Here is a 14,785-nt window from a genome sequence, read left to right on the forward strand (position 1 = left end):
GGTTTTCAAGGATACATTTACACTATTTGCTTCTGCCCTTTGCCCTCTTTTTGAGGCCGACTCACTTCCTGACCTCATGGGACATTCCCCAGCCCCTGAGTTACTCCCCCTGCCTTCTAGGGACCCCCCCCCCCAAGGGGAAAGTTGTGTTTATCCTTCCTTGGGAGTCTGCAGTGAGCCCTTCCCAGAGCACACTCAAGAACAAGTTCAGGGGTGGGCATTTGGTGTGGTGTGGTCCAGACACCGCTGGGACCCCCGCGTTCCGAATTGAGGGTCTGTGTTCCAGTCCTGGTTCCACTCCTGTTCCAGCTCCCTGCTCATGAGCACACTGGGAGGCAGCAAGTGATGGCTCAAGGGGTCGAGTCCCTGCCACCTGCATCGGGGACCTGGATTGAGCTCCAGCCCCCCGAGCTGAGCTTAGGCCTGGTCCAACTCCGCCTACTGTGGACATTTGGGGAGTGAACCAGTGGATGGGAACTTCTTTCTTTATTTTTTTTAAAGATTTTTTATTTATTTATTTGACAGGTAGAGTTATAGACAGGGAGAGAGACAGAGAGAAAGGTCTTCCTTCCATTGGTTCACTCCCCAAATGGCTGCCACAGCCGGTGCTGTGCTGATCCGAAGCCAGGAGCCAGGTGCTTCTTCCTGGTCTCACACGCAGGTGCAGGCGCCCAAGCACTTGGGCCATCCTCCACTGCCCTCCCGGGCCACAGCAGAGAGCTGGACTGGAAGAGGAGCAGCCAGGACTAGAACCTGGTGCCCATATGGGATGCTGGTGCTGCAAGCAGAGGATTAGCCAAGTGAGCCACAGCCCCGGGCCCTTTATTTTTAATGTTTATTTTATTTATTTGAAAGGCGGACTTACAGGGAGGGAGTAGGTAGAGAAGAGAGATTTTCCATCCGCTGCCTGACTCCCCAACAATTACTATGAAAAATTTCATACATGCTGCAAAATTGAGATAGTCTTACAGTGAACACCTGTATACCTACCTCCCAGATTAATATCCTACTGTACTTGCTTTATCTCCACCCATTCATGTCTCCATCAACAGACTTTATTTTTTTTTATCTGTTTGGAAATAATTTGCAGGCATAAGAATACTTGGTAGGGACTGGGGTGTGTATGTAAAATGGAAATGGAAAGGGCTAGCACTGTGGCATGGTAGGTCATGCCTCTGTCTGCGGCACTGGTTGGTTTCCTGGCTGCTCCTCTTTCAATCCAGCTCTCTGTTAATGTGCCTGGGAAGGCAGCAGAACTCGGGCCCCTGCACCCATGTGGGAGACCCGGAAGAAGATCCTGGCTCCTGGCTCCTGGCTTCAGATCAGCCCAGCTCCAGCCATTGCAGCCATCTGGGGAGTGAACCAGCAGATGGAAGACCTCTCTCTCTGTCTGTAACTCTGCCTCTTAAATAAATCAATAAATGTTTAAAAGGAAAAGGAAGGTGTCTCTGAAGAGCACATTTGAGGTATGACCTGGCAGCCATGCAAAGGCCCAGGGGCCGCTGTGTGCTAGTGTCTTGAAGGCTGCACAAAGTTATCCCGGAAGCTGGAAGATGAGAGTGGTTGAGAATGACCTCAAAGGGTCAGCAGGGAACCAGAGAGACCGATGAGTGAGGCTGGCGCAGCTGGGCTCGCCTGCTCTTGAGTTCTCCTCCTCTGTATATCTTGATCTCTCACTACCTTTTTTCCACTCACCCTTCCTTCCCCGCTCCTGTCCAGCCCAGGTTTGCCTGCTGCCACCCTCTTTCTCCCTCACCCTCATCCTGTCCTGCTGTTTACTATGTGTGATCTCTGTGACCTTGGGCAGGTGACCAAATCTCTCTGCGCCTCAATTTTCCTCATCCATAAAATGGGGACCTCTTCATCTGGCTGAGGATGGAAAGAAGTAATCTAAATAAACTCTGAGAACCATTCCTGGCACAGAGCAGAGCTGTAACCTGTGTTATGCTTTGTTGTCTTCCACTTTCCCTTCTTTCCTGCCCTGGACCCCCAGGGCCTCAGCAGGGGGAGCACTTGGAAACCAAGGCAGGGAGGCAGGAGTGGTGCCTGGGTGCTGGTGATGATGGCTGGAGTCTGGGGAGAAAGGGGATTGTGAGCATCCGCAGGGGTCAAGGGTCACCAGAGGGAGGTGCTGCAGGGTTGAGCCTGCAGGGTAGGGGTGCAGGGCAGGCTTTAGGAGGAAGCATTCAGGGAGGGGTTTGGAAGGGGATCCATAATGAGCAGGGTTTGGGCTCTGGGGCTCTGGCAGGTGCAAAGGGAGACTTGCCCTGTGACAAGGTAGAAAGAGGTGGAAGTGGCCTGAGATCCTTGGTCGGGTGCAAGGGAGGGGCTTGGAGGCTGTCACTGCAGCAGGGGTCTGCAAAGGCTCTGAACAAAGGAGGTGCCAGGGCCTTGTGGATGTCCCAGGGAGGGGGCCCAGGAGTGAGGACAGCTACAGGGAGGGGCCGAGGTCCTCGAGGGGGTGAGCCTGCTGGGGGATGGGAAAGAATCTAGGGCAAATCTGGGGTCTGGGAGCCAAAGGGTGCCTTAGAGGGGCGTGGGAGAGAAAGGTCGAAGGTCCCCAGGGGCTGGAGGGTGGTTTGAGATCCAAGGGGCAGGGGTCGTGAGGAAGGGTTCAGGGTCTCTGAAGGGGAATAGGAGACATTTGGGGGCCCATTCCAGGGATTAGACATGGTTTGGAATCCCTACTGGGGGTCCCTGAGGGTGGAAGGACATAGCTGGGGTTCCCCAGGAAGAAGTCGGCTGTGGGACGTGTCCGGGGTCCCAAAGGGAGCAAGGCAGGACCTGGGGTCTCTTGGGGTGTCAACTTAAGGTCTGGGGTCCCTGAAGATTGGGGTGTGGTCTGGAGTATGATTTAGGGTTCCTGTGGGGCAGTCTGCATCCCCGTGGATGCTGGGATATGGCCTGTGGGTCTCTGGTCTTGGGGGCAGCGTCCAGGGTCCCTGACCGGGTGTGGGCAGGGGCTGAGGTCACCAAGGAGAGCAGGACGTGATCTGATCTGCCACGCTGGGTGGCTCAGCAACACAGTCTGGGGCTTGGGAGGAGGTGAGGCCTGGTCTGAGGACCCCCTGGGCACTAGGACGTGATCAGACACCCCCGTGGCGAGATCCGGGGTCCCCATGCCCGTTGGGGCGTGGCCTGGGGGGGGTCTCTGGGGAGGCCGGCGGGGCCAGGGGGTGGGGCTGGGGAGGGGTCGGGGGCGGGCCCGCCGCGGCTCCGCAGTGGCCAGGGGTCTGCGGCGGCCCGGGGCGGGAGTCTGGGGCGTGCGGCCGCCCCCTCCGGTCGGCGCCCCCTCCCCCCCTTGCGGCGGCGGCGGCGGCGGCGGGGCTCGGGCGGCGGGCGGCGCGGAGGGCGGAGCTCGGCGGCGGCTCGGGAGGGAGGGCGGGAGGCGGGAGGGAGGCGGCCCCGCGGCACCGCGCCCCCTCCCCCGGCCCTCCCCCCACCATGGCGCGGAGCGAGGCGGCGGCGGCGGGGCCGGGCCCCGGGCCCCCCCGGGCTGGGTGAGCGCGGCCCGCAGCGGCCCGGGCGGGGCGGGCGGGGGCGCCGGTGTGAGCGCGGCGTGAGTGTGAGTGTGAGTCCGCGGCGCTGCGGCGGCCCGGCGTGCGCCCGCGCGGCCCTGTGTGTGCCCGGCGCCGCCGGCGTGTGCGGCGCCCTGCTTGTGTGGCCATCCGGGTGTGTGCGGCCGTGCGCGTGTGTCCCCCCGAGCCGCTGCCCCTGCGCCTGGGGGGGGGTGGCGGGGGGCTGTCGCGCGCCCCTCGGAGGCGCTGAGTGCAGGTGTGTGTGCGTGGGTTGTGTGCCCAGGTGTGGGTTCCCCCAGCCAGTGTGGGTGCGCGGCGAGCTGCGTTGGGTGTTTGTGTCCGGGTTGGATGTCCATCCGAGGGCCTGTGTAGCCGGGTGTGCCCACTCGGGTGTCCGTGTATGTGTGTGTGTGTGTGTGTGTGTCTGCGGGTTGTATGTCTCCGAGGGTGTGTGTCTGTGAGTCCGCACCAGGTGCCCTGCCGGGGGCTGAGGCTCGGCGCCGTGTGGGTTCAGGCCTCTCCCTGGGCTTGGGGGAGGGGAGTTCTCCGCTTTCCCGGTCCGTGTCAACTGGGGGTCCTCCGCGGTCCATGGGGGAGACGGCCATGTCTTCCCCTTCCCGGTGGCTGGGGAGGGGGAAGGGCGGCCAGGAGGTGGACAGATGGAGGGATGAGAGGCCGAGGGATGGACAGATGGGCCCTGGGGTGGGAAGGCGAGACCTGGCCCTTCCCCACCCACCGCCCCACCCTCCTTCCCCCACCGGCAAGAGCTGCAGATGGGGCCAGGCTGGGGGACCTTTGGGGCTGCGGGTGGGAGGATCTTTGGAGTGGTGCTCCAGGATTCAATTCCCTAACTCTCGGGGATTGCACCTGCTGAACTCTGACCTTTGGCCCTGGCTTGTGCCTTGGTTTATTTGGGGGGGTGGGGTGGGTGCAGAATGTGCTAGCAGGATGTTGGGATCTCTGGCCTGGGAAGTAGGTGGGGGGGGTGCCTCACCTCAGGGCTGGGAGGGTTGTATGTCCATGGTGGTGTGTGTGAATGGGCCTGTTGTTGATGAGCTTCTCAAGTGTATATACCCCTGGCAGGACTGTTGTCAGTGAACAGCTGGGAGTGTCTGTCAGCCTTGTGAGCGCCTGTGCACGCTTGTGGTCCTGTGTGTGTGTGAGCTCATATCTGCATGTATGTAGCTGCTGGTGTGGCACTGGGGCAGCCGTGTGACCGTGGGAATATGTGAAGTTGCATGAGTATATTTGGGCACTTGAGAGTGTGCACCTGTGCAGCTTTGGTTGTGCAGGTGTGTGTGTGAGTGCCCTGATATGCTGGTGAGTGTGCAAGGTGTACCTGCTATAGGTGCATGTACCTGGTTGTCTATTAGGGGACACATGTGTTTTTCTCTGTTGTCTCTGTGGGTGTGAACATGCAAGGGAAAGTCAGTGCTCTGTGTGTGTGTGTTGTATGCAGGTGCGTCAACCTTGAGGGTGTGTGTCCATCTATGCTGGGAGTCTGTGAGGGCTTCAGGGTTGGTCTCTGGGGAGGAGAGTTGTGTGTGGTTAAACATGCATGGGCAGGGCACCCTGGCACAAGGCTGACCTCCCTTCTGGGCCCAGTGGGATCGAGGCCCAGGTGGCGGGACCTGTGGTATGCTAGGGAGCAGCCTGGGGTCCCTGGGCACAAGTGTGTCCACATGCAGGGCCAAGCGCCCGGGGTGGGTCGGAGCACACAGCTCCTGCTGGCGTGTCCGCTGCAGTCTGGATGTGGAGCCTCAGGCCGCAGACCCATGTGGGTTTGACAGGTCCACGCTTGTTGGTGTGGGCAGTGATGTGACGGCAGAGACTGGAGTCTCTGGGCTCCCCTAGCTCCTGGTACCAGGCAGGTCCTTGAGGTTGGGGTGCTCAGATGTGAACTTTCAGGTTCTAAAGGAGGACCAGGAGAAGTATGTGGTCCAGACTCCTGGGTCTGAGGAAGAAGAAGCCTGTGAACTTAGAAGGGCTGGGTCCCAGGCTGTAGGATCTGGGGTGCTGAGGGGTCTGGGGCCCCTGGCTCCTGAAACCCTGGGGATAACGGGCTGAAGTTGTGGTTTTCCGGGGTTTGGAGCCCATTCTGGATTTCCAGAGACGCCTCTGGGTCCCTCTGAGGCTGTGCAGAACCATCTCCCAGGGGAGGTCCTTGGTGGCCGGAAAGGAGCAGGAAAGATGCTAACAGGGTGGTTTTGTTCCTTTGCAGGTACTGGCCCAGGCCCTGACTCCCTGAAGAGAGGTGAGTGGACAGGGTCAGGGGCGATGGGACTTGTTCTGAGCCTGCTGGGGCCCGGAGCCCTGCCTCGTGTGGATTTCAGTGCAGGGTGCTGCGGGGACCTGCGGGGCCCAGTGCCTCCTGCCTGGCCCCAGGCTGGGATCAGTGGCGAGGTTAGGAGCATGGGGCTGGGTAAAGGCTTCTGGATGCAGGAGGGCACCAGGAGCCACTCCCCCCCCACCCCCGGTCAGGTCAGGAAAGGGTGGGTTTCTATATGGCACCAGGAAAGGGGGAGGAGAGCTTGGTGATGTGAAGTGACCCTGGTATGGGGGGCTAATGAGGTACCATTTTGTGCATGGATGTGGGAAAATCTCCTGAAAGTCTGACCTGCTGATGGCTGAGAGAGAGGCAGAGAACTGAATAAAAAATTAATAATCACAATGATAATAATACCAACAGCAGCCACTGATAGTCATGTCGTGTTTACTTTGTCAGGCACAGTGCTAAGTACGTAATAAAATAGTGTCTCACTGACGCACAGAGCAGCCCTAGGACGCGGGTGCTGCCATTACCCCCTTTTACAGATGAGCACACTGAGGCCCAAAGAAGAGAAATCACTTGACTCGAGTCACCCAGCCGGGAGCTAACTGGAGTATGAACCCAGGTTCTGGGGTTCAGGTTCTGTCCCACGGTGCTGCACTGGCTCTCCAGAAAGCTTAGCTATTTTCACTGCTATTATTCTTCCTTCAATTTGAGTCCCACCCTGGCTGTGGGAGGCAAAGCTGTGTACTTGTGTTTTATAGATTGGGGTTGTGAGCCCTGGAGACCCCGCCGCCAGGCAGGCGCAAAGCTTTCTGGGCCAGGTTTCTCAGCCTCATCCAGCTGCATCCTGGAGAGAGTGGTGGGGGGATGCCCCGTCTCTTTTTCTCTCTTCAACCCCGTCTCTCTCTCTTTCAGTCTTTGTCTCTCTAGTACCTCATTTCCCTCTGCCTGGCTCTCCCTCCCTGCCTCTGTCTGCCTCAGTCCTTTCCTGGCCTCTCTGCACCTCCCTGGGACTTTCTCGGTCCCAGTCCCAGTCCCCCTTCCCCATGGGTGGAAAGATCAAGGCCACATAAGGCCACAGTCCCAAACACAGATTTCTGGGAGGTGAGCCTGCCGGGACTGGAGTTCAGGGCAGGGTAGGGTGAAGCAGCTTCAGGGACGCCCCCTTCCCAGCCTTCCCTCCTCACCCCCTCCCACCCCATGTTGTGATGGGAGCTGACATGTCGTGGGCTGCAGCCGCCGCAGGGGGAATCCCTGCCGGAAGGTTTTGCCTAGAGCAGAGGCATAGCGGGAGTGTGTGAGTGTGAGTGTGCGTGTAGGCATGTATGGGGCCTTGTGATACCCGCTGATGGGAGCAGGGGAGTCTGCCCTGCTGGGGAGCTCTGCAGAGCCCAGGGTGAAACCAGACCCAGAGAAGGACTTCTGGGGCTGCGCTGGGCGACTCCAGAGCCTGTATCCCAAGCCCTCCCACCTTGGTGCTCTGTCCTCCACTGCCAGAGGTGGGGTGGGGGTGGGGGTGGGGGTGAGGGGTCCTCACGGTGACTGAGAGCTCTCTGTGTGCTGGGCCCTGCCGTGGTTCTCATGAGTGAGCGCAGGAGGGCTCAATTGTCACCCCAACGCACAGCTCTAGAAATCCTAGCCTAGAGAGGGGAGATCATTGACTTGGGGTCACACAGCTAGCAAAGGGAGGGGCCAGCATTTAGACCGAGCCTGTTTGATTTCAAAGGACTCACTCTTCAAAACTGCTTAGTTCTAGGCCTGACACATTTTAGGCACTTAGTAATGGCAATCACACCAATTGCTAGCATGAGCTAGTTTTGTGTGCCAGGCACTGTTTTGCATAGAATACAGTTTTGAATCCATTCAATCCTCCCAGAAATAAGGTCTGCTTCTGTCTCTTTTACAGATGAAGAAACCCAGATTCAGAGAGGTTCAGACACTTGCCCGAGGTCACACAGCTAGTAAGTGTCAGAGCTGGGATTTGAACTGGGAGAGTATGGCTTTGACACCCATGGGCCTTGAACCACAGTCAACGGTGATTTTCCAAACATTTAGTGGACACAGGAGGGCTCAGGCTGGCCCAGGTGTCAACCCTGGGGTTGGGAGCTCCTCCAGGAGGGGCAGGGGTGGGGGTGGCCTCTCAAGGGAGGGGCACTGGTCCTTTCCCACCCAGCTTGGAAGCAAGCTTAGTGAGTTAACCAGGCTGGTGATGAGTGCTGGCACTGACCTGGAGGACCCAGCTGTTGGGGGGTTGGAGGGGAGGTGATCATCCCGGGGCAGCCAGGTTCCAGGCCTGGATGCCTCTCCTTCGCTGGCAGGTCTCACCTCCCACTCCTCCTGTCTTCTCACCGCACCATGGCTCCGGGCCCCTTCTCCTCGGCGCTCCCCTCGCCACCACCTGCTGCCCTACCTTTCCTGCTGCTGCTCTGGGCGGGGGCATCTCGCGGCCAGCCCTGCCCCGGCCGCTGCATCTGCCAGAACGTGGCGCCCACGCTGACCATGCTGTGCGCCAAGACGGGTTTGCTTTTCGTGCCGCCGGCCATCGACCGGCGCGTGGTGGAGCTGCGGCTTACCGACAACTTCATCGCGGCCGTGCGCCGGCGGGACTTCGCCAACATGACCAGCCTGGTGCACCTCACCCTCTCCCGCAACACCATCGGCCAGGTGGCGGCAGGCGCCTTCGCGGACCTCCGTGCCCTCCGCGCCCTGCACCTGGACAGCAACCGCCTGGCGGAGGTGCGCGGCGACCAGCTCCGTGGCCTGGGCAACCTCCGCCACCTGATCCTAGGCAACAATCAGATCCGCCGGGTGGAGTCCGCGGCCTTCGACGCCTTCCTGTCCACCGTGGAGGACCTGGATTTATCCTACAACAACCTGGAGGCCCTGCCCTGGGAGGCAGTGGGCCAGATGGTGAACCTGAACACACTTACGCTGGACCACAACCTCATCGACCACATCGCCGAGGGCACCTTCGTGCAGCTTCACAAGCTGGTCCGCCTGGACATGACGTCCAACCGCCTCCACAAACTGCCGCCTGATGGGCTCTTCCTGAGGTCGCAGGGCACGGGGCCCAAGCCGCCCACGCCACTGACCGTGAGCTTCGGCGGCAACCCCCTGCACTGTAACTGCGAGCTGCTGTGGCTGCGGCGGCTGACCCGGGAGGACGACCTAGAGACGTGCGCCACCCCTGAGCACCTCACCGACCGCTACTTCTGGTCCATCCCCGAGGAAGAGTTCCTGTGCGAGCCCCCGCTGATCACGCGGCAGGCGGGCGGCCGGGCCCTGGTGGTGGAGGGCCAGGCGGTCAGCCTGCGCTGCCGGGCTGTGGGCGACCCCGAGCCCGTGGTGCACTGGGTGGCCCCCGACGGGCGGCTGCTGGGGAACTCCAGTCGGACCCGGGTCCGGGGGGACGGCACCCTGGATGTGACCATCACTACGCTGCGGGACAGTGGCACGTTCACTTGCATCGCCTCCAATGCTGCGGGAGAAGCCACGGCGCCCGTGGAGGTGTGCGTGGTGCCTCTGCCGCTGATGGCGCCCCCGCCGGCCGCTCCCCCACCCCTCACGGAGCCCGGCTCCTCTGACATCGCCACGCCCGGCCGGCCTGGTGCCAACGACTCAGCGGCCGAGCGGCGGCTGGTGGCCGCGGAGCTCACGTCCAGCTCGGTGCTCATCCGCTGGCCGGCGCAGAGGCCCGTGCCCGGCATCCGCATGTACCAGGTCCAGTACAACAGCTCGGCGGATGATTCCCTCGTCTACAGGTGCGTGTTGGCGCCGTAGCCCCAAGACCTCTTCCCAGACCCCGGGGGCTCTCCCTCGCACCTGCCCGCCTCTTTGGCCTTGGCGTCCGCCCAGACCCTAGCTGGCGGTGTGGAGTAGGAACTACACCGCCATACGTTTAGTTACATTTATTAGGGGATGCACCCGTACTACTAGAGCAACACACTGGTTACATTGTAGAAACAGAAACAAAGTTTGAGAAAATAGAAACAAGTTATTTCCACTCCCCCCCTGGGATAGACACCATTCATTGCCCTGGTGTATGCAGACTTGCGTGGTGTAGACAGACATCAACAGGTTCCTTTGTCCCTTCATCGCCATGATGTTTTTGCTCTTGTATCTCTGGCCATCTCTACCTTCCGGCCCTCTGAACCTCATTAGGTGCTCACCCCTGCTCCATGCCAGGCCTTGGAGACACAGAGAGGTCAAGAGACGCAGTCCCTGTCCCCAGGGAGCCCAGAGCCCAGTGGCAGGAGGCATGCACTGCACTGTGGGTTACTACTGCCTTTGCCTCTTGGCATGGCACACAGTAGGCGTGCACACATAGTATGCACTTGATAGATGTTTGTCCATGGTGTGGGTATCCCTCCTCCTGTCTCTGCCTCTCTAGTGCACATTGTAGCACCTGCTGCATGCCAGCCCGGTGCTGGACTTTAGCTGGAAGTACCAGAGGGATTAGAAGCATTTCCCTGTCTGTGGGGAGTCCCAGTTCTTGGTGCGCTCAGACGGCCATTGAGCAGCTTTCTCCGTGGCTGCCATCCTCACCTTCCCCTCTGTTCTCTTGGCCGCAGGCCTGGTGCATAGTAGGCACTTTCTCCTTGTTGGTTGAAAGAATAAATGCCTCCCTTTCCCCTTTGCTTCTATCTTCCTCAATTTACTTTTTGAATTCTGGTCACCAGACACTGAATAAATGAATGCCTACTGTGTGCCAGACCCCTGCTGGGCCCTGGGGTCTCTGGAGATAGACCGGAGGCTGGCTCAGTCCCACGAATGTCAGGGCAAGCGAGCGAACAACACAGAAACGTTCACAGGAAGCTTCCAGCACTGCTGCCTCGTTTGATTTTCCCTGCTCTGCTACAAAGTGGGGATGGCCCGCCCCTTCTCCCATTTTACAGACAGAGAAACTGAGGCTTAGCAAGGGAAGTCACTTGCCCAAGGTCACACAGAAAGTGGCCCAGTTGTCCCTTTTTATAAACACATATCTGTTGAGCACCTACTGTTTGCAAGGCAGGACCGGAGGGGAGGTGGATGACACTTTCCTGTGGAAGCTGTTCCTGTGACTCCAGCTCTCTGTTTCTCTCTGACCCGTGGCCACCATACAGCAGGGTCAGGGTAGCTTCACGGGGCCCCAGATCCTGCCTGTTCACAGATGTCGATGGCTCCCTGCCCCCAGCTGGGCAGCAGACCCCACTGGGGTCTTCCTTTCATTTTAGGGCCATGATTCAGTCCTTCGTCCCCCACTGCAGAGGCCTGCACTCAGGCGCTGCAGGGGTTAACTGCCGCACGGCCGCCATGGGCTGAGGTGACATCCAACCAGAAGCTGGCTCTGCTGCTTGCTCCCCTCTTGCAGCCAATTAGAGACACAGAGGCTCAAGCTCTCTTAAGGAGCCAGCTTCTGTCCTTGAAAAGTGGGGGGGGGGCGTCCCTATCAACTGGTTATTTGGGGGAAGGGATCAAGAGGAATCCAATGCTCTGTGGGGGAAGTGTGGAGGGGAAGAGGAAGACCTAGAGCCAGGGGGGCCAGGGGTGGCAGTGGGCTTTGAAAGGCTGGTAGGGGAAGAGGTTGGGGTGGGGAAGTGGGCTGGCCTTCTTGAGGGGCGGCACCCTTGCCTGAAGTCCTTGGTGGAGGGTGGCCTCTGGTGGTGGAAAGACCTCCAGCTTGTGGGAGGTAAGCAGGACCCCAGACGGACGTGGGGGGGTGGAGCTTCCTTAGAAGTGGTCCTTGGGCTGCTTCAGCTGAGGCTGGACACGGCCAGGATGGAAAGGATGTGTTTAAGAGAGGAGGGCCCAGGCCTGCATGGGACACAACTGGGTGTACTGAGGGCTGGGCTTTGGCTATGTTAACCCATTCATTCCTCATAGTGCCTCTACGGGGTGGGGATTCTCACTATCACCGTTTGAGGAAAATGCTGCAGAGCGGTTGTGAGACTTGCCAGAGGTCTCAGAGCTAGTTTGGAGAGGAGAGTTGGAAACCCAGGTGGTCTGCTCCCAGATTTTGTCAGCTTACCCACTCTATGCTGCCTCCCACTTTGGGGGGACACTAAGACAGGGGTGTGTTTGCTTGCCTACGCTTGACCCAGTTAGGTATGAGCCTTACCTGGGAGCAAGATTTGGTGACCTCTGTCAGTGCCAGGTTGGGCACGTACCTAAGGCAGCGGTTGTCTTCAGTGTCTGGACAAGGAGCAGAGTATGCAAACAGCAGACTTGGTCCCAGACCCCCGTTCCTAGGAGGCCACTGTGGGGTGTGGCTTGGACGAGCTCTGTGGAAGGGAATGGGCTATAGCAATGACCCATTAATGGGTGGGAATACTCAGTAGAGCGGCTTGGAAACTGTGCCAGAAGAGACACATTACACGGAAGCTAGATGTTTTACCCTCAGATGGGACATGCAGATGAGGGGGAGTGGCCTGCATCACGGCTTCTCATTTGCATAAAAGAGGAACTAGAAGAGCCCACAGCGTCCCTGTAAGGAATCAGCCTGGTGCCACCTGAGTGGGGGGTGGGGATGCGGATGACGGGGGTGTGGCCTGTAGCCTCGGTCCCCTGAAAAAGTAGATGTTAGTAGATGAGGGTGCTTGAGCGGTGGTTGTCCTAGGAATGACACTGCTAGACAGCGTGCCCCCTGCAGGCGGGATGTGAGAGCCACCCAGGGGCCAGTCTGTGCCAGTGAGGAAAGGTAAGTGCTGGATACTGTCCCAGTGGGTGGGTGTGAGGGCGGGGCATGCATATTTGGGGCGTGGTCTGAGGCTGTGACTCCCCCACCGTAGAGGGTGGGAATATTCGGTGCAGAGGGGCTCCAACGGCTGCTGCTGTCTCAGAGGCGGGAGAGACACCAGTGGCAGGAGACACACCAGTAGCAGGATTCGGTCCGCACCAATCACCGTGGGCGGGGCATAGCGCAAAGGGGCGTGGCGCAGCATAGGCTAACTCCGCCCTGGTCCCGCCCCCTCCTGCAGGATGATCCCGTCCACCAGCCAGACCTTCCTGGTGAACGACCTGGCGGCGGGCCGCGCCTACGACCTGTGTGTGCTGGCCGTCTACGACGACGGGGCCACTGCCCTGCCGGCCACGCGAGTGGTGGGCTGCGTGCAGTTCACCACGGCCGGCGACCCGGCGCCCTGCCGCCCGCTGAGGGCCCATTTCTTGGGCGGCACCATGATCATCGCCATCGGGGGCGTCATCGTCGCCTCGGTCCTCGTCTTCATCGTTCTGCTCATGATCCGCTACAAGGTGTACGGCGACGGGGACGGCCGCCGCGGCAAGGGCACGTCCAGGGCGCCCCCGCGGGTCAGCCACGTGTGCTCGCAGACCAACGGCGCAGGGGCGCCGCAGGCCACGCTCCCGCCGGCACAGGACCGCTACGAGGCGCTGCGCGAGGTGGCGTCGCCGGCGGCCGTCGAGGCCGCGGCCCAGGCGGCTTCCGTGGAGGCGGAGGCGGCCCTCGGACGCTCTCTGGGCGGCTCGGCCACCTCGCTGTGCCTCCTGCCGTCGGAGGAGACTTCCGGCGAGGAGTCCCGGGCCGTCGCGGGCCCTCGGAGGAGCCGTTCGGGGGCCCTGGGGCCGCCCGCTTCGGCGCCCCCCGCTCTAGCTTTGGTTCCCGGGGGCGCGTCGGCCCGGCCGAGGCCTCAGCAGCGCTATTCCTTCGACGGGGACTACGGGGCGCTCTTCCAGAGCCACAGTTACCCGCGCCGCGCCCGGCGGACAAAGCGCCACCGCTCCACGCCGCACCTGGACGGGGCCGGAGGGGGCGCGGCCGGGGAGGATGGAGACCTGGGGCTGGGCCCGGCCAGGGCGCGCCTGGCCTTTACCAGCACCGAGTGGATGCTGGAGAGTACCGTGTGAGCGGCGGGCGGGCGCCAGGACGCCGGGGAGCCGCGGACCAACGCCGCCGTCGGACCGGCCGGGAGCGGCGCCCTCCCCACACTCCTCCTCCTCCTGTTCCACCCCCGGGAGGGGCGGGGCCTCCCGGCTGCGGCTCGAGGCCACGCCCCCACGCCCTGCGGCTTGGGGGGAGGGGGCTGCCGGCCTCTCCTCCCCGCGGGCCCCTCGCCCCGTCCCGGCCCTCCCCCCCGCGCGCTCGCGGACCTCGCTGGAGCCGGTGCCTTACACAGCGAAGCGCGGGGAGGGGCAGGGCCCCCCCGACACTGCAGCACTGAGACACGAGCCCTCTCCCCCAGCCCGGGACCGGGGCCGGGGAGAGGGGCCCATTTCTTGTATCTGGCTGGACTAGATCCTATTCTGTCCCCGCGGCGGCCAACAGAGCCCCCACCCTCACCCCACTCAGCGCCCTGGTCCCATCGGGTCTGGCTTGGGGTCCCCTTTCCCTGCCCCGCCCCGTCTGTCTCACTCCCACTCTGTCTGTCTGCCGTCTCTGTCCCTTGTCTCCTCTCCCTCCGCCCTCTCTTGTTGAGTCCGGTGTCCCTGTCTCTCCCGATTTCGCCGCCGCGCTACCCATTCTCCCGGGCGGGTCCCACCGGAAGGATCAGACTCTCCCCTACTCCTTCCTTGTCCCCCCAGGTAAATCCCCACACGAACAAAGTCCAAAACCAAATCCCCTCCGTACCGGAGTCGGGACCCTCCGCCGCAGCAGAATTAAACTTTTTTCTGTGTCCGAGGCGGCTCTGCTCGTGTGTGTGTGTGTGTGTGTGTGTGTGTGTGTGTCCGTGTGTCCTGGGGCAGGGCCCAGGTCTCTGCTCAGGATTCTGGGGGGGGGGGGGTGTTGAAGGAAAGGCAAGTGACTAACCCCGGGCTGGGGGGAGAGGGAGACTCCTGGAGAGGCCTAGAGCTGGGGATACTCACAAAAATAAAGTCATAGCTCACGGGCACCCTGGGACATCTGCTTTCCAGGGGAGGCCCACCGGGTCTCAGAATCAGAGGTAGCAAAGCAGACTCTAAAAAGGCAGGCGGGCCAGGTGAGCCCGCGCTCTTGGCCACAGCACGCCACTGCTGAGCAGTTATTAAATGTGCGCTAGGAGATCTGACTCTCTGCCCCATC

General features: G+C 61.0%; 1 protein-coding gene across 5 annotated transcripts; it reads left to right on the forward strand.

The window, feature by feature from the left end:
- The first annotated feature begins 3,303 nt into the window (after nucleotides 1–3,303).
- On the forward strand, nucleotides 3,304–14,404 carry LRFN1 (leucine rich repeat and fibronectin type III domain containing 1). 5 transcript variants are annotated; one of them, XM_051846664.3, is made up of 5 exons: nucleotides 3,304–3,500; nucleotides 5,740–5,772; nucleotides 7,697–7,751; nucleotides 8,109–9,551; nucleotides 12,747–14,404. In XM_051846664.3, exons 4-5 carry the CDS (start codon nucleotides 8,146–8,148, stop codon nucleotides 13,630–13,632), a joined length of 2,292 nt encoding a protein of 763 aa, XP_051702624.1. In that variant the 5' UTR covers nucleotides 3,304–3,500; nucleotides 5,740–5,772; nucleotides 7,697–7,751; nucleotides 8,109–8,145; the 3' UTR covers nucleotides 13,633–14,404. The 5 variants fall into 5 exon arrangements, with proteins under 5 accessions (XP_051702624.1, XP_051702627.1, XP_069918331.1 ...); XM_070062230.2 differs by lacking the exon at nucleotides 3,304–3,500 and adding an exon at nucleotides 3,572–3,672; XM_070062231.2 differs by lacking the exon at nucleotides 3,304–3,500 and adding an exon at nucleotides 3,687–3,774.
- The last annotated feature ends 381 nt before the right edge of the window (nucleotides 14,405–14,785 follow it).

Source organism: Oryctolagus cuniculus, chromosome 18, assembly GCF_051225735.1.
Source record: "Oryctolagus cuniculus isolate XC-2025 breed Fujian yellow rabbit chromosome 18, ASM5122573v1, whole genome shotgun sequence".
NCBI lineage: Eukaryota > Metazoa > Chordata > Mammalia > Lagomorpha > Leporidae > Oryctolagus > Oryctolagus cuniculus.

Excerpts from the sequence above, each read along its gene's own strand:
- LRFN1 (XM_051846664.3), top strand. The coding sequence starts at position 8,146 with ATGGCTCCGGGCCCCTTCTCCTCGGCGCTCCCCTCGCCACCACCTGCT. Across the intron at positions 9,552-12,746 it reads GATGATTCCCTCGTCTACAG|GATGATCCCGTCCACCAGCC; the intron begins GTGCGTGTTGGC and ends CCCCTCCTGCAG.